This window comes from Puma concolor, chromosome C1 (assembly GCF_028749965.1).
Source record: "Puma concolor isolate L17-30 chromosome C1, mPumCon1.1.hap2, whole genome shotgun sequence".
NCBI classification, from domain to species: domain Eukaryota; kingdom Metazoa; phylum Chordata; class Mammalia; order Carnivora; family Felidae; genus Puma; species Puma concolor.
Genome location: NC_141674.1, coordinates 111,632,359 through 111,658,926, shown reverse-complemented (window position 1 = coordinate 111,658,926; position 26,568 = coordinate 111,632,359). Strand labels below are relative to the sequence as shown.

The 26,568-nt window shown below is 41.8% G+C and overlaps 1 protein-coding gene across 1 annotated transcript; it reads right to left on the bottom strand.

Moving 5' to 3' along the window:
- Positions 1-8,967: 8,967 nt before the first annotated feature.
- On the bottom strand, positions 8,968-22,913 carry POLR2D (RNA polymerase II subunit D). The gene is made up of 4 exons (XM_025935158.2): positions 22,757-22,913; positions 15,477-15,657; positions 10,680-10,775; positions 8,968-9,712 (listed from the first exon to the last, which is right to left on the bottom strand). Exons 1-4 carry the CDS (start codon positions 22,827-22,829, stop codon positions 9,634-9,636), a joined length of 429 nt encoding a protein of 142 aa, XP_025790943.1. The 5' UTR covers positions 22,830-22,913; the 3' UTR covers positions 8,968-9,633.
- Positions 22,914-26,568: the final 3,655 nt, after the last annotated feature.

The following is a 26,568-nucleotide window of genomic DNA, read 5'->3' as shown; positions in this document are numbered from 1 at the left end:
TTATATTTATGAGAGAGAGAGAGAGAGAGAGAGAGAGAGAGAGAGCGCTCCAGTGGGGGGAGGGGCAGAGAGGGAGACACAGAATTCGAAGCAGGTTCCAGGCTCTGAGCTGTCAGACAGAGCCCGTCACAGTGCTCAAACCCATGAACCACAAGATCATGACCTGAGCTGAAGTCAGACGCTTAACTGACTGAGCCACCAAGGCACCCCCCCACCAGAGTTTTTTTAATAATAAAAGAAAAAGAAATCAGCTCTTGACAGAGCTTTTTCTGTATTCCAGATATTTGATATACAATTTCAAGAAATAGAATCACTAGGTCAGAGCATGAACATTTTTATGGTACTTGATCTATATTGGTGGGCTTTTGTCTATACTACCTGCCGTGAACCACCTCCACCTCCCTCCCCCCCTCCAATCATATGGTTCCTTGGGGAATATCTGTAGTTAATGAACTTAGTGACACTTGTCTTCACATGACCAAATCTACTAGCCTACAGCCTACATGCATGCTTTGTATGTCCACATTCTCCACGTTCTTTCCTATGAAAACAGATAAACCATCTCTTTTCTTATCGTACCTCTCCTCTACTTAGGCACTAGACCCAATTTCTTCTTTCCTCTATGTGGGCTTTGCTCTTGCAGTTGCCTTCCATCCCAAGTAGTAAATTTGTCAGCCCCTGGGTCATTCCTATCAACAGATAAACATGCACAAAGCATCTTCCGTCTCCGATCCTCTCTTGACTCCCCATTTCCCCTGCCAGTTCTCTCTCCAAAGCTGTTCCCTTCACACAACCCTTCCCCACATAGCTACACACTGACCTCAGGCCCACTATCTTTTTGTTTCTTCTAAGCTCATTCCCACCTGAGGATCATTGCACTTTGTATTCATTCTGCCCTGCAGGTTCTGTCTCCAGACTTCTGTCCTCCTAGGAGGAGCCTCTGACCGACCAACCTCAAGTAGGCCCCCAAGAAGTCACTCCATTGTTACCTGTGTTCTTCATGCATTTATCACTGCTGGTAATCACTCAGTATCTCTTCTTACTACACTGCAAGCTTCCCGAAAGAAAAGATCTTGTTGGCCTTATCATCCCTGTATCCTTGGATACTGGGACAGTGTCTGAGAGAGGTAACAGGTGTTCAGCACACACTTTCCAACTAATGAAAGCCATCTGGGATGTAGCTGAGACGCAGGTGGAAAAAATAAGCAACTGAGTCTGCAAGGAGTTTTAAAGTCTTCAGAGAAAGGCTGAGCGGAGTCCTGCCAGGCTAGAAATCAACTGTCAAGTGGAGAGGAAGGGGATGGACATTCTAAACAGAGGGAGCAGCATGCTATGCTCAAGACAGGCAACCTGGTTGGTTCCTGGACCCTTGAGAAGTTCATTGTGGCTGAACTGCAGGACAGGTAGGGTGTGAAGTCATCTCACTTTGTACATGTTCACATGCATGTGATCTTGGAGCATCACAGCATGCTAAACTCCTAAAGACACAAAATCCTAGAAATACTTTAATTGAACATGCCTGCCATGACCACCCAAGAAAGAAAGAAAGAAAGAGAAAGAGAGAGAGAGAGAGAGAGAGAGAAAGAAAGAAAGAAAGAAAGAAAGAAAGAAAGAAAGAAAGAAAGAAAGAAAGAAAGAAAGAACAATTGAGCTTCCAGTTTCAAGTTCAAACTGATGCTGCAGCAACTTTGGTTCGGGTCAGTGAGGTGGTATCAGGCCTGACTGGCTAGCAGCTTCCTTCAGTTTACTCTCCAGGTTAGCTTTCAGAGCTGGGAAATTAGCACAGAGACCCCCTGCATCAAGCCAGGAATTTGAAGGGCTGTCCTCTCAGTGAAAGGTGGGCTCTGGCCACAGGGCCAGGAAGACAAGGACGCTTATCACTATCCATGACATATCCATGACATATCCATGGATAGTGACAAGCGTCCTTGTCTTCCTGGCCCTGGGTTTAAAAAAGTCTCCCTGAGAAATCAAAACCTGGCACATGTGCTACATGTGGATTTGTATTCAAATTGACACTGCCCATATGGTGTAGGAATGCCTCAGCTGAGAAATGATTGTCAGAAATGTGCCCAGGCCATTGATGCTACAGGCCTGGAGACATGCACACAAACAGTCCTACAGTGCAGGCATGTTTCCAAAATTAAAGATCAAATTAATACAAAACAAATGAATATACACCAAGAACTTGAGATAACCAAAGAGTCTGAAAAAAATATATATTTAAAATATATTCAAAAGAAACGATAGAAACCATGATGCAAAAATAAGACACTATTAAAAAAACAGGCTGATTTGGAAGACACCAAATTAAAAATCATGAAGTAGAAAACTGTAATTATTGAAATAAGCAATTTGGGTTAGCGTTGAGGAGTGTGGGAATGGTGGAGAGTGATGGGAAGTGACTTAATGGATACAAGGCTTCTATGTGGAGTGATGGAATGTTCTAAACTTAAAGATTGTTTTGATGGTTGTACAACACTGTAAATATACTAAAGATTTTTAATCTGTACATATTGAATGAGTGAACTTTATGGTACACAAGTTTATTTCAATAAAGTTGTTTAAAAAACCTCAATGGACACATTAAAGAGCAAATTAGGCATACCTAGAGAGAATTAGTGATTGAAAAAATAGATTTGTAGAAATCATTCAAAATATAGCATCAAGGTATAAATAAATGAGAAATGTAAAAGAGAAGTCAAGATACAGAAAATCAGAAAACCAAATCTAGATCTAATAAAAGTCAAGGAGAGAAAAGGGAGAATGGAAAAGAAGCTGCAGTTAAAGCGACAAAAACTAAGAACTTGTCCCAAATCATAAAAGACATGAATCCACTCACAGAAGCATGGTAACCCCTAAGAGGACAAATAAAAATGAATCCATACCCAGATATCTTGTAGTGAGGTTGTAAAACACACAAGAAGAAAATCAAAAAAGCAACTAGAAACATTATTTACCAACATTAGGACTGTCAGATTTCTTACTAGCAACAAAGAGGTCATAAAACAGTGGACTAACATGATCTTTAAAGTACCCTGGAGGGCCTCTGGGTGGCTCAGCTGGTTAAGCGTCAGACTGTTGATTATGGCTCAGGTCATGATCTCATGGTTCATGAGTTTGAGCCCCACATCGGGCTCTGTGCTGACAGCACAGAGCCTGCTTGGGATCTCTCTCTTCCTCTTTCTCCCCCCCTCCCCCCCCCAACTCACACTCGTTCACTCTCTCTCTCAAAATAAGTTAATTAAAAGAAATAAAAGCTCCCTAGAAAGTTAATGTCTATATAGAATATGGACTCCTGTAACTACTATTCAGAATGACATTAAAAGACATGTTTGGCCAAAGTCAGGCTGAGAGCATTTACCCTCACACTGATTCAAAGAAGGATCTTTGTGAAAAAGAGAACAAACCAGGAGGAAGGGAGGGAGAGAACAATAAGCAAATAAGCTGATAAAAATGTGAGTAAATCCATGCATCAACTGTAAAGTAACAACTAATATGTATGTATGTAAATGTGTGCATCCCTGGTAAAAACAGGGTCAAGCTGAAGTCCTGGACAAAAATAGCCTGAAAGGGAAGGGGGTTGGAACTCAGGAGCTGATAATATGATTAGAACTGAAGCGTTCCGTTGTCCTTGTGTTACTTAGGAGAGCTAAGACTTTAGTAAGACAATTGGAAGTATTCAGTTTTAAGGGTGACTACCTAAAAAATATATAGAAGGTACAACTTTCCAAGGAAGATGAAGGCAGGGCTGTAACACTCACTCCAATACCAGGCAGGTTGACACAGAAAAGCATGGCAAGCAGGAAATACATCTCCTTAGTCTCACTGAGGCTGCAGACTTGGGAGAGCTGGCATCCTGTCTTACTCCTAGATCATTACAGGACAGCACTTAATGCAAGGAAGTTGCTCATTAAGTGATAACATGGGGGATTTGTCTTTTGTATATTTTTTTAAAGTAGTTAATCTATTTTGAGAGAGAGAGCAAGCAAGCAGGGGAGGGGCAGAAAGGGAGAGGTGGAGAGAGAATCCCAAGCAGGCTCCACACTGTTCGTGCAGAGCCCAACGCAGGGCTCAAACTCACCAACTGAGATCATGACCTGAGCCGAAATCAAGAATCAGACGCTTAACTGATTGAGCCACCCAGGCACCCAAATGTTTATTTTTGAGAGAGAGAGAGAGAGAGAGAGAGAGAGAAAACACAAGCGGAGGAGGGGCAGAGCAAGAGGGGGACAGAGGATCTGAAGAGGGTTCTGTGCTGACAGAAGAGCCCCAAGCGCAGCTTGAATTCATGAACTGTGAGATCATAACCTGAGCCGAAGTTGGACGCTCAACTGAGCCACCCAGATGCCCCGCTAGTAGAAACAGATTTTTTAAAACAGAACTTATATTATACAGAAACTCAGGGGCACCTGGGCAGCTTGGTTGAGCGTCCCACTTTGGCTCAGGTCATGATCTTGAAGTTCATGAGTTCGAGCCCTGCATTGGGCTCTGAGCTGTCAGCACAGAGCCTGGAGCCTGCTTCGGACTCTGTCTCTCTTTCCTTGCCCCTCCCCCGCTTGCTCTCTCTAAAACAAATATTAAAAACACACACACACACACACACACACACACACACACAAAACTCAGGGGTGTATAGAAAATGATATACATCTTTAAACCCCAGAAATTTGGAGACCAAATTTTGATTAATGGCCCGATTATCACTACTGCTTTTGTTGAGTTAATCTTGCTGAAATCTTCATTTCAATGGCCTGTAGGACATTGGTGTTGGGAGCCAAGAGTTGTGCTGTTCAACACAGTAACCACTAGCCACTGGTGACTGTTTTCTTAAAATTAAAACTAAGTAAAATTTAAAATTTGTCTCCTCAGTCACACTAGCCTCAAGTGCTCAATTGCTACTTGTGGCTGGTAACTACCGTGGTGGACAGGGCATGGAATATTCCAGTCTTGCAAAGTTTCGTTGGACAGCTTTGACTTGTCATTCCAGATTCCCAGGTGTCTTCCGGACTATTTGTCCGGCCCTTCCACCTTATCTCATGGAACTGCTGCTCTTATTTTACTACTTCAGGTGCATTCTCGCTTCTCCCTGCAGCTCCACACTAACCTTTCTCAAAATGGGGGATGTGTATTTAACATTTACTAAGTGCCTACTCAGTGCCATGCAATGGGGAAAGGAGTCACACATGACTGAAATCTGAATGTTACTCCAGGTTTGGTGGCTTACAGACCTGCCTTCACTGTCACCATTCACCTGGCTCTGCCTCTAGTCCCAAAGCGCCCTCCTGCTGACCGGAAGGAAGACTGCAGACACATTACTAGCAAGTGCTACTTGGGACCCAGATCTACCCAGGGTCGATCTTCATCCAGGGCTGCATAGAAGTATTCGTCAGGGTTCCTTGTGGAGACTTAATGGCAGTAATTACATGTATATTTTTCACAAGTGTCAGTTTAAACCCTTAATTGTAACTGCTTTCATAGAATACTAAATTATACCAACACTGGGTCTGACCTTGGCTCAGAACTCTTCCCCCCCAAAAATTGGAATTATGAACTGAGTATTAAATACCAGGAAATTCTGGTCAACTTTCCCAAGTGCAAAAATGCTACTTACAAAATATTATTTTTTTAAAGTTTAGCCAAACTTTAAAAGTTTTGTTTATTCATTTTGAGGTGGGGAGGGGCAAAGAGACAGAGAGAGAAGGAATCCCAAGCAGGCCCTGCGCTGTCACCACGGAGCCTGATGTGCAGCTTGAACCCACAAACCATGAGATCATGACCTGAAGTCAGACGCTTAACCCTAGGCCACCCAGGCACCTCCAGAACAAAGTGCTTTATTTTTAATTTTTTTAATGTTTGAGAGAGAGAGAGAGAAAGAGAGAGAGAGAGAGAGAGAGAGAGAGAGAGAGAACGAGTGGGGGAGGGCAGACAGAGAGGGAGATAAAGAGTCCGCAAAGCAGGCTCCAGGCTCTGAGCCATTAACACAGAGCCCCATGCGGGGCTCAAACTTGTGAACCAAAAGATCATGACCTGAGCTGAAGTTGACGCTCAACTGACTGAGCCACACAGGTGCCCCAATAAAGTGTTTTTAAAAGTGCAAGCTTAAGTAATTTCAATGAAGCGTCAAGCTGCTTTCAACTGCTTCCTAGCAAAAATAGAGATGAAGCAAATATTACAAACGTTATGTTACATGTAGGTGATGATAGGTGATCAATGTACGGTCTTTGAGCTTCTCTGTTTAAACTTTTCATAACAAAAAGTAGAAAAAATGTCACACCACCGGCATATCCTGTGGGCTTCAGTAATTTTGTGCTTTTTGTACGTTTGTTCCTTTTTATTGCTAAATAGTATTCTGCCATTTGGATATAGATTTTGTTTATTCATCAGTTGGTGGGCATTCAGATTGTTTCCAGGTTTGGGCTATTATGAGTAACACTGCAACCACCATTCACGTGCAGGTCTTCATGTGGGCAGCAGTGGTTCTGTAAATAAACTTAAAACATTAATGCTTGATAAGAACAGCTTGTGCTGTTCAGGCTCCATTCAGGAAGGCTGTTTTTCAAACCTTAAGTTTAATAAAGTTTAATAAAACCAGAATGACTACAATCTTCAGAAAAGTTTCTTCCAGTTAACTTAGCTTTCTGATGATGGCTTGACAACATGACATCCCTGTTTTAATGCTCAGTAGGTTTTGTTTCAGCTTTTGCAAACACAGTACAGTGAGCCTCACCATGTGTCACAGATGATTAAAGATTATGCAGGGTCTCCTAATGATTCTGTAAGACGTGGTCTGGGACCGCACTGCAGAAAACAATGTCCAGCAGAACATTAGCCAGACTGAATCTGTAACATAGCATGACATCGCTTTTACAAATAGTTCCCTGATATGTTGTTGTTCTTTTTTCCCTAGTACTTCTGATCATCTTACTACCATTCATCAGTGCCTAACTCTATGCCGGGCCCATTACATGCTTTGACATGCTCAGGCGGCTCACGGACTAATGGCACGTGGGCGGCAATGCACTGCTCCCTTGCCATATAGCACACGGGCCTAGACTGTCCCTTAGGTCTGCTTTTAGGTCTCTTCTTTCTGTGCCACTAGTTGGTGCCAAGCCACACGTGTTACTGCCTCTCTTTAAGAACAATTCTATGGGGGCGCCTGGGTGGCTCAGTTGGTTAAGGGGCCGACTTCAGCTCAGGTCATGATCTCGCGGTCCGTGAGTTCAAGCCCCGCGTCGGGCACTGTGCTGACAGCTCAGAGCCTGGAGCCTATTTCAGATTCTGTGTCTCCCTCTCTCTGACCCTCCCCCGTTCATGCTCTGTCTCTCTCTGTCTCAAAAAAAAATAAATAAACATTAAAAAAAATTTTTAAAAAAATAAAAAATAAAAACAATTCTACGGATCCAAGTAATTTGGCTTTCACAGCCTGATACCAGTACCAGTGGCATGCTACCAAATTCCTACACTAATTTCTATGAAGCAAGCTAACTACCTATGTCTACTTGCTCATCTGACCGAGATGCTAATACGATCTAACGTTTATTGGGGCATAATAGACGTCAGACACTAATTAGGCTCTTTTTAGCAATCTTCTCAAAATTATCTATAGAATACATACTATTAGCATCTACATTTTATAACCCAGAACACTGATGTGTTTCAAAGAAGGGAAGTTGCCAAGGATGAAAAGATGATTTCCTTCAAATACTAAATATCAGTGACTTATAAACTGTGTCATTTCAGAAAATGAAAGAATTTATAAAGTTTATTTTTGCCTTAGCCAGCACATATCAAACTATTTTATTTTTTTTTTAATTTTTTTTTTTTTTAACGTTTATTTATTTTTGAGACAGAGAGAGACAGAGCATGAATGGGGGAGGGTCAGAGAGAGAGGGAGACACAGAATCCAAAACAGGCTCCAGGCTCCAAGCTGGCAGCACAGAGCCCGACGCGGGGCTCGAACTCACAGACCGCGAGATCATGACCTGAGCCGAAGTCGGAGGCTTAACCGACTGAGCCACCCAGGCGCCCCAAAACTATTTTGTTTTTTAAGTAAACTCTACACCAAACATGAGGCTTGAACTCATGACCCCAAGATCAAGAATCATATGCTCTACTGACTGAGCCAATGAGGCACTCCAAATTATCTTACCTTTTAAAAGCTAACTTTGTTGGGGCCTCTGGCAAGCTCAGTCAGTAGAGCATAAGACTCTTGATCTCCGAGTCAGGAGTTCAAGTCCTACAATGGATGTGGAACCTATTTAAAACAAAACAAAACAAACTTTGTTGTCTCTCCAACCTTTTTTTGGATCATACATTCATCTGGATCCAATAAGCGCTCTTAAGAAAAATCTCCAAATTGTGAAGAAAACAGGCATATTTCCTTTCAGAAATATCAAAGCTAGAATGTTTAGCTTTTTTTTTTTTTTCTTCAGTGACCAGTATCTGTGCCGTGGCTAAACCTCATTGGCTATGATACTGCAGTACACCCAGCTAGAATGTTTAGCTATTAAAGAGATTCCCCCAACTAGCGTCACATCAAGTGACTGCACTGTAGTGGCTCCCGAAGAGGCAGGCTCCCTCCTTCCAAGTCACCCTCATCAGAGAACACCTACTGAGTAGCAAGCCAGAGGTTTGGACTGGAATGTCCCATTCAAAGACTCTTCAAAGTGTTCAAACCTTCAAGTTTGGCCTATGAAGGAAAAAAATCTTAATTTGGGAGTGAGAAAATAGTGCTTAAGGACCACTGCCTCCAAACCTACATTCTGCAACAGTCCAAGAAAAAAGGCCAAGTACCCATCTACCTCAGGGCTATGGGCTCCATGATGCTTGGCAGTTATCCTCAGGTGTAACTGCTTTCCAGCAAGCTTCTTCCTGGACTTCCAGGTTAAGCACGATGCCAATGCTGTCTCACAGTCATGACTATCCTCCTTTCTTTAAGAATTTTAAATGACGATACAGATCTGGTTTAATTCTTCCTTTTGCATTTATATTTGGGGACCCCTGTTTGGGCTTTTTTGTTTGTTTTGTTTTTTTAAGTGGGCTCCATGCCCAACATGGGGCTTGAACTCATGGCCCTGGGATCAAGAATTGTATGCTATACTGACCGAGCCAGCCAGGGGCCCCCCTTAATTCTTCCTTTCACATTGAGATAAGACTATTGCTTCCTATACCAGTTTTATACATTCTATTAGTTTTAAGAACTATAAACAGATTGAAATTATTAAACACAAAATCTTAGGAATCAAAAATAACACAGGAGCTAAAAAGATAAAATCTTAAAAAGGGGGCACCTGGCTGCATCAGTTGGTAGAGCATGCGTAAATTGATCCTGGGGTCATGAGTTAAAGTCCCATGCTGGGAGTAGAGATGACTTAAAAAATTTTTAGAAATACCACCGGGACCAAAACCGTGGTATGAGGTAGTCAACAGTGTAGCATATGAGCACATCACCCCATCTCACCCTTCTGAGAGGCAAGGTCAGGTTATCAAGGTCCACTAGTCAAGTCCGACACAGCAACCTACACCAAGTGTCTTCTGCCATACAATTTCTGTGTAAGTCAGCTCCAGAGACCGGGACAATGGTGCTGGGCTGGGGTGTCGTGCCCTCAGCAGCAGAATGGTATCTGGAGATTAATACTGAAAGCTGCGCTTGGTCTGGATATCATCAAGAATCTGCTGCAGCTCCTCATCTTCAAACCGCCCCTCCAGGCTACGAGAAGAAAACCAAAAGAACTAAGTGTCTCAGCGACTGACAATGTTCCCGATCTCTTTTTAACACACTGATCTTTGAGCACCGCTGTGCCCACTTCTCCATTTTCTTCTAAATGCTGACACCTTTACCCTTTCAGCTGTACTTCCTGCATGTCATTCCTTTTAGAAACATTATGAAGTGTTTCAAAGATTTAAAAAAGTATAGAAAATAAGGTAACCTTAATAGTTACTCCTACTTGATTTACATTTCTTTGATAAACACAACAGAACAAATTAATGAATGGCTCTGTGTATGCTCCCTATCAAAATACCTTCCCCAGAATTAGCCATTATGCTAAATTTGGTATTTATCATTTCTATACTTATTTTATACCTATTATCTATCTCTCTCAAGTCATATGCAGCACTGTTTTTACACTTTATAAGAAATGGCATCATTCTGTATATATCCTTCTACAATTTTCTTCACTCCAAATTCATTTTGGTATTTGATGTTATTCCAGTTCATTAATTTTTTCATTGCTATATAAATGATTTTTTTATTCATGCCCATGTTTGACAGATTATCAAGTTCTGTTACCACGAACAATGCAGTAATGAACACTAGAATACATGCCTTCTTATGAACTGTATGAGCTGCTTTCAGGGCATGTACCCAGGAATGGTTTTTGGGTCAGTGTATAATCATCTTTAACTTTACTAGATGTAGCTAAATTGTTCTCCAAAGTGAGTGACTGTACTAATTTGCACTCCTACCATCAGTGTATGAAAGATTCAGCTGTTCCACATTTTTGCTAAGAGTTGGTGTGCTATAAAACCATCATTTTCATACCCTGTTAAAAAAGGCACTCCATTCAATGCTGATGATATCAGTCCATATTTTAAATGCACACACCATTTAGACACACTAATTCTACTTGTAGGAATCTATCCAACATACAGAACTCAGCACAGCCGGTACTAACCTTGGGATCAGAGCCTTCGACTCCTCAGCAGTCTCTGGGCAAAGGTTGGCCAAACAGGCCAACTCAAACTTATGAAGCTTCTTCTGGAGCAACAAGCTGATCACGGAGTAGAGAATCAAAACAAACAAAAATCAAAGAATGATAACTAGGAAAAAGAGAACCCAAAGGTACTTAGCAAGAAAGGTAAGCAAGCAAAGCACTTGCAATCTTTCATATAGTTTGCTTGGCTGCCAAATCACACTTTCAGATCATTTCCTGTTCTGTTCCTGGAGAACAGGAAATTACAGTGAAATCAGACAGAGGCCACAAAAGTGAGCAGAGCACACAGGGCAAGAGAAGCCCTGTCATTTTAACTTTTGAAAAACCACCATATACACCTTAAGGACTACACAACCTTTTCCTCAGGAATTTATTTTGTTGTTCTCTCCTCCCTTGTTTGGATATTGTGACAAGGAGGAAATTCTCTTTTAAACTTATCTACAAAATAAATATAGGCAAACCTTACTTTGTACAAATATGTGTGCAAACAGCATCTTATTTTAAATGCACAGTTCTAATTCAAATTGTATAAAACACTGTCAAATCCTATCTTGGTTTTTCACACATATAGCTCTTAAAAAGAGAGCTCATCCATGGTGGATTTGGTTTCAGAGAACACCTTAAACATCTGTTCGGAAACAAAACATTTACTGTGCGTATCATTCTATTACAAGCATATTAGTTATCACACAGAATTTAGAAAATACATGACAGATAAATAAAAGCTACCCATATCACTACCTAAACAAAATCAATGTTATTATCTTAGCGTATCATTCCAAACACTTTTCTGTTTTAGAATATTCACTCATACATTCATCACTTTTTGTCACTTAAAAAGCTATATCCATTTTCTAAAGAAAATATTGTAAACTTAGTTATTTGGGAAGAGGTTTCTAAAGAAGTGTAGTGTAGGTATGTGTGTGGAGGGGTTTGTTGTAAAATGAACATATACTCATAAACAATACAAAAGATATCAAAAAGGTGAAGATAACCTGAAATCCTACCCAGAAATAACTAGTATTAACTTTTCCATGGAGATCACCTTCCCCTCCTCTGTAATTTCTTTTTTAAAACAAATGAGTCATGGGGCGCCTGGGTGGCGCAGTCGGTTGAGCGTCCGACTTCAGCCAGGTCACGATCTCGCGGTCCGGGAGTTCGAGCCCCGCGTCAGGCTCTGGGCTGATGGCTCAGAGCCTGGAGCCTGTTTCCGATTCTGTGTCTCCCTCTCTCTCTGCCCCTCCCCCGTTCATGCTCTGTCTCTCTCTGTCCCAAAAATAAATAAACGTTGAAAAAAAAAAAATTTTAAAACAAATGAGTCATAACAAATGTCATTCTGTGATTGGCCTTTTTCCAATCAACAACACAGCTGTTTTCCTATTAGTATACACATAACAGCACCCTGAACGTGGCACTCCACTAAAAGGCTGTGCCATAATTTATATATCAAATTTCCTGCTGTTGAACATTTCAACTGTTTCAATTACTCATTTTAAGTAACGCTTTTTGAACATTATGTGTACTTCTTTGTGTATTTGATCGATTACTGTGTGATTTAGTTTTGATTACTGTGTATTTTTTTTAAAGGTTTAATTTTTAAGTTCTATGCCCAACATGGGGCTTGAACTTACAACCCTGACATAGAAGGTTGGCTGCTCCACCAACTGAGCCAGCCAAGTGCCCCAATTACTGTGTGTTTTAAAGATAAATTCCTGGAAGTCAAATTATCCAGAGGATATGAATGTCTTTATTTTAAGTTTATTTATTTTGAGAGAGAGAGGGAGGGAGGGTGAAAGGGATAGAGAGAGAGAACAAGCAGGGGAGGGGCAGAGAGAGAAGGGAACAGAAGATCCGAGAAGTGGGTTCTACGCTGACAGCAGAGAGCCCAGTATGGGGCTTGAACTCAGGAACTGCGAGATCGTGACCTGAGCCAAATTCAAGAGTCAGACGCTTAGCCGAGTCACCCAGGAGCCCCTTTTTCTAATCTTTTCAAATCTACTTAGCTCTTTTACCATTTTTTGATTTCCTTGAAGATAAGCATAATTTCATGTGAATTAGCTAGCCATTTAAAGTTCTGATTCAAATCAAGCCTCTAATTGAAGACGGTGTCCATTTTCAAAAACTGGTGTCACCTCTTAATTATTTGCTGGGAGTTTTCGATATTAAGAGAATATTAAGGATACCAATTCTTTCCCTGTTTATACTTATATTTTGCATACGGCATTTTATTTGATGTAGGGGAGTTTAAAGATATTTATACAAATTCTTTTGTTTATTCAGTATTTATTTAGTGCCCACAATGAGTCTGACAGTGATGAATATGACCAAGTTCCTGCCCTCACAAAGCTTATATTCAACTGAAATCACTCAAGTTTCCCCACATTTAAAGTCCTACTAACCACAGCCAAAATAATACATATATTCACTCACATTGTCACATAACACTTTTATTCGCCATGGTTTATATTCCAATCCTTAATTCCTGAGGAATTAAATTCGGTGTAAGATACAGTGTTCAGGGGTGCCTGGGTGGCTCAGTCAGTTAAGTGTCCAACTCTTGGTTTCGGCTCAGGTCACGATCTCACAGTTTGTGAGTTTGAGCCCTGAGACAGGCTGTGTGCTGACAGGGCAGAGGCTGCCTGGCAATCTCTCTCTCCCTCTCTTCTCTGCCCCTCCCACACTCTCTCTCAAAATAAATAAATAAACCTTAAAAAAGGGGGAGGGGGTATGTGCCTGGGTGGCTCATTCAGTTAAATGTCTGACTCTTGGTATCAGCTTGGGTCATGATCTCAGTTTGAGGGACAGAGCCCCATGTCAGGCTCTGTGCTGATAGCATAGGGCCTGCTAAGGAATCTCTCTCTGCCCCTCCCCAACTCAAAATAAATAAACTTTAAAAATGTGATACAGTGTTCAAACTTTGTTTTAAAGTATTTCCCCACTAACCTACAATGCCATATACTGGACTCACACAAAATATGATAGAATTATATTTGAATTTGTTGTCATTTACGACAAATTCTTCTTCATTTTTCTTAGAAAATTTTTTCTGACAATTCTTACAATATTAAGATCATTTTATTAGCCCCCCCCGCCCCCTCCATTTCCTTGAGGTTGCAGAATGGCACTAAATATATACAGTAATTTGGGGAGAACCAACATGTTTACAATCCTGAGACCATTTATTCACAAAGGTATAAGCCTACCTTCATCTACTCAGGTCACCTCACAGGCCCAACACTGCACACTCCCCTCCCATCTTTCCTCAGTGTGTACACCCACACCTTCTAGAACAGACTGTATACTTCAGATACAATTTTATCACCTTCATTTTCTGCACACTTAACATGTCAACATCTTTCATTTGCTACAATTTTTTTTAAATTTTTTTTTAACCTTTATTTATTTTTGAGACAGAGAGAGACAGAGCATGAATGGGGGAGGGTCAGAGAGAGGGAGACACAGAATCCGAAACAGGCTCCAGGCTCTGAGCTGTCAGCACAGAGCCCGATGCGGGGCTCGAACTCATGGACTGCGAGATCACGACCTGAGCCGAAATCAGACACTTAACCGACTGAACCACCCAGGTGCCCCGCTACCACAATTTTAATAACAATATAGTAGTTCACCAAATGATTTACTACTTTATTTATTTAATTACTATTGAATGTTTAGGTTGCTCTTCTTTTTTTTCTTTTTATCATTGGCTATTAGAAATATCTCCCTGAAAAGCATGTGTATATACATCTTTTTTGTACACTTGCTTTTCCTAAGGACAGTACTTCTCAAACATTTTCTCTGGAACAGAGCAAACAAGTACCCCTAGGCAACCTGGGCGCATGGGCTCAAATGACTTTCTGCATCTACAAGTAGGGTTTTAAGTCTTGTAATTTAATTCAAGAATTTATACACAGTTTTTGTTTTACTCCACAGTATGCTGGTATCTGTTTGTTTTAATGTAGAAATGTTTTAAAATCACCCACCATTAAATTAAACTGCTACTTGAGGAAGATGTTTCTCCTGTGGCCTGTTATATGCCCCAGAGCATCACTGTTTCCCAGGTTACATCCAACTCAATTTGAGAAGCAATGCCTTGGGAAAAAATGCTAAAATCCACCTTCTGAAAGGTACAGCTCCTGATTTATATTTACAAACATATAAAGATCTTGAGGGGAGCCTGCGTGGCTCAGGTCATGATCCCGTGGATCATGGGCTTGAGCCCTGCGTCTGGCCCTGTGCTGACAGCTGGAGCCTGGAGCCTGCTTCAGATTCCGTGTCTCACTCTTTCTCTCTCCCCCTCCCCCTCATGCTCTGTCTCTTTCTCTCAAAAATAAATAAACATTAAAAACAATTAAAATTAAAATACAAAAAAAAAGATCTTGAAGACATTTCAGGTGAATAATAAATAAATAAGCCCATTTTATTAAAACAACCACCATCACAAATCACTTGTGTGTTGTTTATAGGTGTATATATGTATGTGAATGCATGGAAAAGATCTGGAAGAGTAACAACAAACTGCCAATAGTGGTTACTGTACAGGATGACCACGGGGATTTCAGGTACCGGAAAAGGTGATCAAAGAGCATTTTGGTGATCAAAGAGCCGTTTTTAAATTTCTGACAAAGACATTATTTTTCTTACATTCATGGTATAGATGATGCCCATTGGGTGCTGGTGCTGGTGGTGCTGGAGGCAAAAGTATTTTACGCTCAGACATCCACGAATTTGGATTAATAAAAACTTTCCTTTAGCACTCACCTGCGGACACTGGCAATAGTCTCTCTGTTTTTGAAACGACTGAAACGGGCTGTGTAATTTAAAGTTTTCATGAAGACCTCAGAAAGTTCCTGTTCATCCTCTGCACTCTCATTCTGTTGCTTTCGATGCTCCAGAAGCATGTGAACTTCTGAATTTAGTAGTGTCTCCGCTGTTTCAAACTCTATTTGTGAGAAGCACAAATGTCAGCTGAAAATATTCCTTCAAAAGACAGCTTCTAAATGTTCATTTTGCTTTCGAGATTAACAGCAAGTTTGCGTCCCTGCATAAATCCAGAGGCCTCATATCCCACAGCTTCACCTTCAGCCAGACCTGCCTACCACAAGGCACAGAAGAATTCATGAGACTAAAATTTAGTTCAGTGGGGCCAGACAGTTTCTAACATCAAAGAACCTGACCTGGACGTGCTATTAAATAATGACACGTCATTATCCTAATTAGGCCAGTTACTGATTCCAAAAGGGAGCCAACAATTATAACCAACAATTATTTCTCTTTAGCTTGCATGAGCTCCTAATGTAGTTCCATAATACTAATACTATACCCTCAATTTTAATAATTATTACACATTAGGGAGGGCCAAGGGTTTGGAAACACACAATAATGCACCCCCAATTCTATTTTAGTAGTTGAATGAATCTATTATCTACTCATTCACCCAGATCACGTACTTGGCATTGGGCCTGAGGCCAGAAGTCCCTACTCCCTACCTTCCAGGTTTCATAGTCTTATGTAGTTTACCAACTAAACCTATTTCAAATATTTACCATCACACAAATCTCCTGCCCTTGATACCTATTTATTTTTTTAGTTTCAAGTTTCTTAAGTTCTAGTGAGTTAACATACAGTGTAATACTAGTTTCAAGTATATAATTTAGGGATTCATCACTTATACATGACACCCAGTGCTCATTACAAGTGCCCTCCTTAATACCCATCACCCATTTAACTCATCCCCCCGGTCCCACTTCCCCTCCAGCAACCTTGTTTTTTTTTCCTGTAAAGAGTCTGTTTTCTGATTTGCCCCTCTTTTTTTCTTTTCCCCTATGTACATCTGTTTTGTTTCTTAAATTCCACATGAGTGAAATCAGTGTCTTTCTCTTATGGCACTTAGCATTATACTCTCTAGCTCCATCCATGTCATTGTAAATAGCCAAGATTTCATTCTTTTTATGGCTGAGTAATATTCCACTGAGTGTGTACGAGTGTGTATGCACACATATATATTATATATATATGCACATGCCACATTTTTATCTATTCATCATGTGATGGACATTTGGGCTCGCTCATTTAAAATAATCCTCAGTCAGGGCGCCTGGGTGGCTCAGTCTGCTGAGCATTTGACTTAGGCTCAGGTCATGATCTCATGGCTCATGAGTTCGAGCCCCACGTTGGGCTCTGTGCTGACAGCTCAGAGCCTGGAGCCTGCTTCAGATTCTGTGTCTCCCTCTCTCTCTGCCCCTCCCCCACTCATACCATGTCTCTGTCTCTCAAAAATAAATAAACATTTAAAAAAATTTTTTTAGGGGCGCCTGGGTGGCGCAGTCGGTTAAGCGTCCGACTTCAGCCAGGTCACGATCTCACGGTCCGTGAGTTCGAGCCCCGCGTCAGGCTCTGGGCTGATGGCTAAGAGCCTGGAGCCTGTTTCCGATTCTGTGTCTCCCTCTGTCTCTCTCTGTCCCCCAAAAAATAAATAAAACGTTGAAAAAAAAATTTTTTTTTTTTAAATTTTTTTTAAATAATCCTGTCGGTTGAGCATTTGACTTTGGCTCAGGTTATATATAATCTCACGGTTCATGAGTTCAAGCCTTGCATGGGGCTCACTGGTATCAGCCTGACAGCGCAGAGCCTGCTTCAGACCCTCTGTCCCCTCTCTCTCTGCCCTTGCCACACTTGCTCTCAAAAATAAAAAATAAACATTAAAAAAAATCCTCTTGGAGCACGTGGGTAGCACAATCAGTTAAATGTACAACTCTAGATTTTGGCTCAGGTCATAATCTCAAGGTTTGTGAGTTCAAGTCCCACAATGGAGTCTACACTGGCAGCATGGAGCCTGCTTGGGATTCTTTCTCTCTGCCCTTCCCCTGCTTGTGCCCTCTTTCTGAAAACAATCTTAAAAAAAATTATAATAATCCTCATGAACAGTAAGAATACCAGTAAGCAGTCTTTAAAAACTAGTTTTAAAAGAAATAAATAAAAAAACTAGGTTTTTCCATAATATATGGCGAACTTTCCCTATATTTTCAGAATAACATTATCTCCTTGGGAAACCAGTGTCTCCCTTGCGTCCCACAGGAACATACATTCCTAATAATTATTATAAAGTATTAGAGCTGGTTTCTGCCTTTTCTTTATCAGGGAGTTCCTCCAGAGTAGGAACCATTCATAAACATGGATTCATGTTTCTAATCCCACACTGATGAAGACTAATGAGGAAAACCCAAAATTACGTGCAATTTAGCATTTCCATGGGATCTGGGTATGTTTACTCTCGGGAAATCACTAATACCACTATCAGAGGGGTGGCCCCCCTCTCTCGGGCCAGGTGACCAGAGCTCCACTCTGCTTCCACAACAGTCTGTGCTGGGGGAGGGTGGCAGCAGGAGGAAACAGTATTTTTACTTGCAAGGTTCTCATTACTTCTGAATCTAAAAGGCACCAAAAAGCTATTTTCTACTCGAGGTCAGCAGAATTTGAACAAGAGGAACTCAGAGCCAATTCCAGCCCAGGTCACTGCCTGTTACTCACTGGTGAAGTGATGTACAAGTGAAGAAACTACTGCTTTCAAAGCAATGAGCTGAGAAAGCAGTAAATATTAGGAGCGTAGGACTCCACATCTCTGAAGTGACAGTCACAAGTGACATAAGAGAAAAAAAAGCAGCAGCAGCTAAAAAGTGGGTTAATCTCAACTTCTGAGGCTGCTGCATTGATACAGACTCAGAAAATGGAAATCAGGGGCATCTGGGTGGCTCAGTTAGTTAACCATCTGACTCTTGGTTTCAGCTCAGGTCATGATCTCATGGTTTCTAAGTTCCAGTCCATGCTGACACTGCAGAGCCTGTTTGGGATTCTCTCATTCCCTCTCTCTGCGCCTCCCCCACTTGTGGGCAAGCTCTCTCAAAATAAACAAACTTAAAGAAAAAAAAAGAAAATGGAAACCAATAGGCTAAACAAGAATTACTAGTAAGAATCATCTCCATGTTTGTTACAGCTATTGCTGCTTTTAAGGCTCCTGGAAAATTGGCCAAGTAAGATATGCCTCCCTTTCCATACCAAGCAAAATTTACCTGTTAAATGTAACAGAACAGAACTGTCAGAACACCAGGAAGTCACCTGTTCCTATTCTTTACTGAGGGTAATGTCCAAGTACTATTTATACATCACTTTCACTCCTTTCAAACAATGAAAGGTCAAAGCAGCCAAACTATGCATGTTACTCTTCCTCTGTACTGATCTTTTAAGAACCATAGCCACAATTTATTAATCCAAATTATTTATCAATTCATCCAAATTATTTATCAATTCCTTCCTATAAGAAGGAAAAATATTCCTTGACCAGTACCTCAACTGGGAATTTTTTTATTAAAAAAAAAAAATTAATGTATGTTTATTCTTGAGAGAGAGCGAGAGAGAGGGAGTGCGCACGCGTGCACAAGCAGGGTAGGGGCAGAGAGGGAGATACAGAATCCGAAGCAGGCTCCAGGCTCTGAGCTGTCAGCACAGAGCCTGATGCAGGACTCGAACTCACAAACCATGATATCATGACCTGAGCTGAAGCTGGACACTTAACTGAGCCACCCAGGGGCCCCTCCACTGGGAATTTTGAGGACGCTTCATTACAAACATTATGATAAAGGTAGCAATTTCAGATGGTCTTCTACTACAAAATTTTCTCTCTAGTACAAAATATTCTAGCGGATTCCTTTAATTGAGGAAGGGAGGGAGGGACTGGGATCATACAAACATTTTTGGAAAAAATGGCTTACTTACTAGTTTTTTCAGTAGAATTGCTGTTAATTATATCACATGGATAAAGGACAAATTGTATTTTCAGGCAAACATGCTGTGAAAACTACCACTACAAACTCTCAGATGCTTTCAGTTGCCTCATGCATTCTTTCTGTCCTACAATGAATTAGCACGCATTTGTTTGCTTGCTATCTACAGCAAAGGCTTTCCTTAACTTTTAAGTACTTACTGTTGTTTCTATATATCTTCACATTTTTTTTTTAAGTCAAGTCTACCCCCAAAATAGGGCTTGAATTCACAACCCCCGACATAGAGTCAAATGTTCTACTGGCTGAGCAAACCAGGTGCCCGCATCTTCACATGTTCTAAACTACGTAATAAACACTGTGTCCACCCCCCCCAAATATGAGCTGAGAAGTTAAAGATAAGAGATATTCAGAACTCTGACATACCATTACTTGACAGAATCTAAGATCTAATTATACCAAATTCAGTAAAATTTTCATGTGTACCAGATGCTACTTGCCTTTATCAAAACAAATATTTTCAGAGTGTAAAAAATAAAAAGTACCTAGATAAAACCCAAGTACAAGTACAATAAGCTTTATCATACTTTAAGAAAGCATCTCTGTATCAGTTATTACACTTACACACACACACACACACACACACACACACACACACACACACTTCTATTCTGCCAAAAACTTCTATGAAGCTATCCTATGGAAATTTGACCTTGAGCCTATGAAATAAAAAACTGGAAGCCACCTATATGCTTATCAACAGATAAATAGTATTATGGTAAACCACTAAGTATATCCGGCCCTTTAAGAGAATAAGACAGGAGTGCCTGGCTGTCTGAGTCAGCAGACCAAGCAACTCTTGACCTCCAGGCCATGAGTTCAAGCCCCACGATGGGCCTGGATTTTAAAAACAAAACAAAAACAAAAAAGTTCTACACAATATATTGTCAAAAAATTTCTTTATTAAAAGAAATTTTTTTTTAATGTCTATTTATTTTTGAAAGAGAGAGACAGAGCACGAGCGGGGGAGGAGCAGAGAGAGAGGGAGACACAGAACCTGAAGCAGGCTCCAGGCTCTGAGCTGTCAGCACAGAGCCTGACTTGGGGCTGGAACTCATGAACTGTGAGATCATGACCTGAACCGAAGTCGGACGCTTAACTGACTGGGTCACCTAGGCACCCCTACCGTCAAAATTTTTAAAGGCTGTAACACTTCTTTTGTATAATCTCATTTTTACAAAGAAAAATAGTGTATGTATATATTAATAAATATAAAATTAGTCTGGAAGGATAAGCACTAAATTGTTTACAGTAGTTTCCTCTGGGTGAAAAGGGTGTAGAGTTTCAGTTTTTATCGTGGATATAACAATTTTAAAATTATTGGGTAATTTTAAGGTTATTGTTAAGGTGGATACTGTGAAGATTTAGTTTGCATTTTCCACTATCTGTAAAATATGGTTATTTTAAAATCTTAAGCTTCTTGCCTATTTTTGGCTTCTAAATTACAAATAAAGTACATCAGCTAACATTAACAACTCAGGCAACAGATGTTGGCGACAATGTGGAGAAAGAGGATCTCTTTTGCACAGCTCATGGGAATGCAAACTGGTGCAGCCACTCTGGACAACAGTATGGAGGTTCTACAAAAAATTAAAAATAGAACTACCCTACGACCCAGCAATTGCACTACTAGGTATTTATCCAAGGGATACAGGTGTGCTGTTCCGAAGGGACACATGCACCCCGATGTTTATAGCAGCACTATCAACAATAGCCAAAGTATGGAAAGAGCCCAAACGTCCATCAGCAGATGAATGGATAAAGAAGATGTGGTATATGTATACAATGGGGTATTACTCGGCAATCTAAACCAATGAAATCTTGCCATTTGCAACTACGTGGATGGAACTGGAGGTATCATGCTAAGCGAAATTAGTCAAAGACAAAAATCATATGACTTCACTCATATGAGGACTTTAAGACACAAAACAGATGAACACAAGGGAAGGGAAGCAAAAATAACATAAAAACAGGGAGGGGGACAAAACACAAGAGACTCTTAAATATGGAGAACAAACAGAGGGTTACTGGAGGGGTTGTGGGAGGGGGAATGGGCTAAATGGGTAAGAGGCATTAAGGATTCTACTCCTGAAATCATTGTTGCACTATAACCTAACTAACTTGGATGTAAATTAAAAAACTAAAGTTAAAAAAAAAAGGGGGGGTGATTACAAATAAAATACATCACACTGCACAAAGGAAGTTCCCTGACAGTAAAATGTGCTGTACTTGTAGGTAGTCCTCTGACAAAGGCTCTCCTTGACCCAAACTCTAGCCAGGCTCCTGAGTCCTCCTTTTGGGACTCAACCTTGGCCCAGAAAGACTTTAACAAAACACTAACATAATTCTAACAGCTCAAGGCCATGTTCCTAGGATGACCCTAGCCCTTTTAAAGCTCCTGCCTCTGAAAACCAAGTCTGCCCAAGAAATTTACTGTTTGTCCCAGCCAACACCTGAAGGTAGGGCCTCCGTCAGTTCACAGTAAGAGCTGTGGGAGAGGAGAAGTCTAACTCTTGCAAGCGCCAGTTAACAAAACCAAATGGGTTTCAAATCGACCAACCCCCCTTCCCGGTTTTTGTAATTTTTCACTTCCCTGATCCTATGGAGACCCCACTCACCTCCTCCCCATTTCTTTATTCTGCCTATAAAAGGCCCAGTCACTCTGCACACATCGGAAGTTCAGTCCACGCTAGTCTCTTTTTCCTTTTGCAACCTTACATTACCTTTTTTTTTTTAATAGGCTCCTTGCCCAATGTGGGGCTTGAACGCATGACCCTGAGATCAAGAGTCGCATGCTCTACTGGCTGAGCCAGCCAAGCGCCCTTGGAATGGCACATTAATGATTAATGATGATGTCCTTACCACTTTAACTAGTGTCGCTTTGTTCATCCTTGCCACATTCCTGCAGCACTTCGCAGTTTATCGGGTAAATTACTTAAACGAGTAGCAAGAGGCTGCTCAGGGGTGGCGTGGAGCGGGGCGCCCACGGTTCCAAGGCAGCAGGCGTGGAATCCGACTGGCCCCTCTAGAGGTACAGTGGCCGTGCGGGCCCAGGCCCCTCCCACGGCCGCATCCCCCATCCTCCCTGCCAGTCTCCTAGCCGGGAACCCGCCCAGCTGTCCGCCTCGGGCGAGGCACGGGGCGACGCCAGGTTTGCGGCGACCACGCGGGACAGCGGGGGCAATCGCGCAGCCCCAGCCCCACCTTTGGGAAAGATAAGCTGTGAGGCATCCTCCTCCACGTCGCCGGCCCGCGGATCGCTACCTCCGGCCGCCATCGCCACGAAACGCCACACCACGCCGCGCGTCCCACTCACACCGCCGGAAGCGGAAGCGCGGGTCCCGGCCACGGAAGGGGCGTGGTCGCAGAGGATGGGGTGGGCTTCCACCCGGAAGCTGGTGGGGGTGGCGCGGCTCTCTGGGATGCCCAGGCGGACAAGGGCGACGGAGTCCCGGAGCTTTTTGGGGAGCCGAGGGTCCCTTTGTCGCGCGTCCTCGGACTGGTCAACTGACCTTTCTGAGCCTCAGCTTCCTCGCCTGTCGTAAGGCCTGCTTCCTAGAGCCGGAGGAAGGATTAGATGAAACGCGGGAACCCTAGGAACTCCTCTTGATGGAAAGCTGGGTTAGTGACGCCGAAAACACAGTGGAATTTCTTTGAACGCTTAAGTATTTTAAAAAATGTGATCGATTTGTAGTGAATTATTCTGATACTTCTGAGCACGTGGGAAGTGATACTGAGAGACCTTTAATACATCTGTTGGAACGTTTGGATGATACACAGAAATGTAAGCAAATAAAAAACGATGCTGTTTTCGGCTTGAGAGAAAATAGAAGATTGTACAACAAAGGAAGGAATTAGTGCATTATTTGTCTCTGTGGTGAACAGTGTTTAGTTGTCCTTTAAACTGTGTTTACAAATGATGAATTAAGGGGCGCCTTGGGTGGCTCAGTCGGTTAAGCCTAAGACTTCACAGGTCATGAACTCCCAGTTCATGGGTTCCAGCCCCACATCTGGCTCTCTGCTGTCAGAGCAGAGCCTGCTTGGGACCCTCTGTCCCCCTCTCTCTCTTCCCCTCCCCTGATCACACGTGCTCTCTCTCTCACACACAAAAATAAATCAACATTAAAAATATATATATTACTTGACAATATGTAATCTGTGTTCTTTTGATTTATAAATATAGTAATTTTTACAAAATGAATTTGCTGTATATCTGTATTTCCAGAAGAAAATTACTGGGTAAAATAATAGTAGGTTACATAGCATAGGCAGACTGTTTGAAAATGTTTTCCTACATGGTTCATTGGATGCGCAGGTCAAATGTCCTGATGAGGAGTCTGAGGACATGCAGCAGCTGGGTGTGGGAAATGGGCCTGGAACTCAGTATAGGCCTTTTTCTTCCATCTGTCCAACCAACAGGCCATTAAGAGCACCAAATACCTACTGGACCTTACCATGTGCTGACCCAACATCAAGCTGGATACCCAACACTTGGTATCTTCTATATACACACAGCAGGAAAGAAGTGAACAGGTGAAGAAAGTAAGGAGAGAATTAATGCACACTGTGATGTTTGCAAGGTGGATGGTCTACAACATTTTCATTCAGGAAACATTTATAAACACTCATGTGGAAAGCCCTGGGGTTAAAAAGATGATTCAGTCATAAATATGTCCCCACAAGATGACCAAAAGCAGCTGATGCAAAATCTGGACTTATTTTCCATAATAAAAGACAGAAAATGACAAGTGGTCAGAGAAAAGAAAGTGAAAGAAAATGCTATAGAAAGATTCATAGTGCGGCGCCTGGGTGGCTCAGTCGGTTAGGCGTCTGACTTCAGCTCAGGTCATGATCTCACAGTCTGTGAGTTCAAGCCCCGCATCCGACTCTGTGCTGACAGCTAAGAGTCTGGAGGCTGCTTCAGATTTTGTGTCTCCCTCGCTCTCTGCCCCTCCCCTGCTCATGCTCTGTCTTTGTCTCAAAAATAAAAACATTAAAAAAAATTTTTTTTTTAAGATACATAGAGAAAAAAGTTACTTGTGGTTGGGGGTAGGTGAGTCACAAGAGATCTGAGGAGCAGGGGTGGGCACTGGAACTGTTCTTTAACATTTAGTCAAAACAGATGGGGGGTAGTAACATGAATGAAATTATCAGGTACATAAGAGGAATATTCACTCTGAGGTAAATTCATATTTCAATTTCCTTAAATGTCATTTTCATCATATAATTCTTGGGAAATGAAGGAAAACACTAATTATACAGAACTTACGCAAACACGTTTGCTGTAATACATATTTTATTAATGTTGCTCTACATTTTTTTCAACCAAAATAGTAATTTATAACTTTTGTAACCTTTTGGTCTGCTTCTCAAAGAATCTCTTGTAGACTGAATCACTAATGTCTTTCCTGGACCCAGGTATTCTGCCATTAATATAGTATGCTGATATGTTTCCCACTTCTCCCTATATTCAAAGTTAATGTTAAGAATCTCCCAATTTCATCTATTCTCTCAAAAATTAAAAAAAAAAAAATCTTGGCACCCCCTGCTGGAAGTCGCCTGGTAAGTGTACAAAGGAAACCAAAGGAATAAACACGTGACCCCCTCCCTTTCACTATTAATACAATCTCTAGAGATACAACGGAATGGGGATGTGGGGAGGTTATGTAACTGTGCAAACCACCCTTGCCTTCCAGGTACAACAACTTCCTGGAGGCTGCCCTGAAGAGTCCCACTCTTGGATTCTAAAGCCCGTCTGGGCAGTGTGTCCTGTGTTGGAACTGTTAAGACTCTCTCTGAAAAGCTCTCTTGAGGGCTTGAGGTCAAGCTGGGCTTACTTCAGCACCCACCCCTTTCAGAAAGCCTGTCCTGACCTGAAGGTCTGAGCATAGTTATGCTTCCTCCTCCCACATGTCCAGAGTAGCTTAGCGGTCCCAGAGGTTTTGATACTTGCCCAGTGGTCCCCATCTACATCTGACATTGGATGACAGTCCAGATAGTCATCCAGCCATTGCAACAGTACACTGGGGCCTGGGCAAAGCCTTCCTGGCAGGTTACCTTGGAGGTTCACAGCCCTGTCACAAAGCAGAACATTTGGCTCAGAGTAGTAACTAGCTGTCTGGCTCATAAATGGCAGAACCAAGATTTGAGCTCAGGCCTAGCAGACTGCCAGCCTAAAGATTCCAGTATCAGCATCCTTGGTTACTTATTTGGTCAGAAACCAGGGTGGGATCAAAGAAGGAATGGCCATACTGGGGGTGGCAGGTGGGAGGCTGGATTCGCAGCAGGAACCTGAGTGGCTGACAGGATGAATTTGAAACCTCTCTCTGCTGTTTGGTTCCCCTAGCAATAGGTACAGTCTTGAAACTGGAGGGGTCACTTATTTTTTAATTTGCTCTAGCATACAGAACCTCATGGAAACAAAGTAAGCAGAGGGAAGAGATCCTAAAATCCTTGTCAGAGCTTCATTTCAGAATGAGGAAAACACTCAGAAGAGACAGCACTTGCATTACATTCCTCAGGACACTACTATGGTTCTTTGTGCCGTGTTGGTTCAGAGTCAAGTCCTTCAAGTATCTCAAAGCCAGGTCTTCAATCGAGGTCAGACCCAGAGTGATCTGGAAGAAGCTTTAGAGCACTTACCCCACCTCCACTCCCACAAGAAATAGCCCTGCCGATCTCTGATCAGGTGGCTTAGTTCACATTTCAAGACTATAGGGACAGCTAAAATAGCAAATGTTGGGTTATGCACGTTTAACTACCACCACCTACCACCCACCCCCCAATCCCAAAAACCCACAACGATGTGGCATCCCATGCTGTTTAACTGCAGGCGATAGTATAACACACAGCAATTTCTAGAACCAGAATTTCTCTTTAAGAAACAGAGAATCCCTTTCACACCCTGCAGTGTTACTACCAATTTCTGTGTTTAACCAGTTGCTTGTAGTCTATTTCCAAATTATCCAGCCCTGACAGCACGTTATACCTGTAGCCACAGGCTTATGAGTTCTGCT

Bases quoted from the DNA above. Each gene is read 5' to 3' on its own strand.
- POLR2D (XM_025935158.2), bottom strand. From the start codon at position 22,829: ATGGCGGCCGGAGGTAGCGATCCGCGGGCCGGCGACGTGGAGGAGGAT. The intron at 10,776-15,476 runs GTGAGTGCTAAA...CTCCGTGATCAG, and splicing joins ACTATTGCCAGTGTCCGCAG to CTTGTTGCTCCAGAAGAAGC. The intron at 9,713-10,679 runs GTTAGTACCGGC...TTCTTCTCGTAG, and splicing joins TCGAAGGCTCTGATCCCAAG to CCTGGAGGGGCGGTTTGAAG.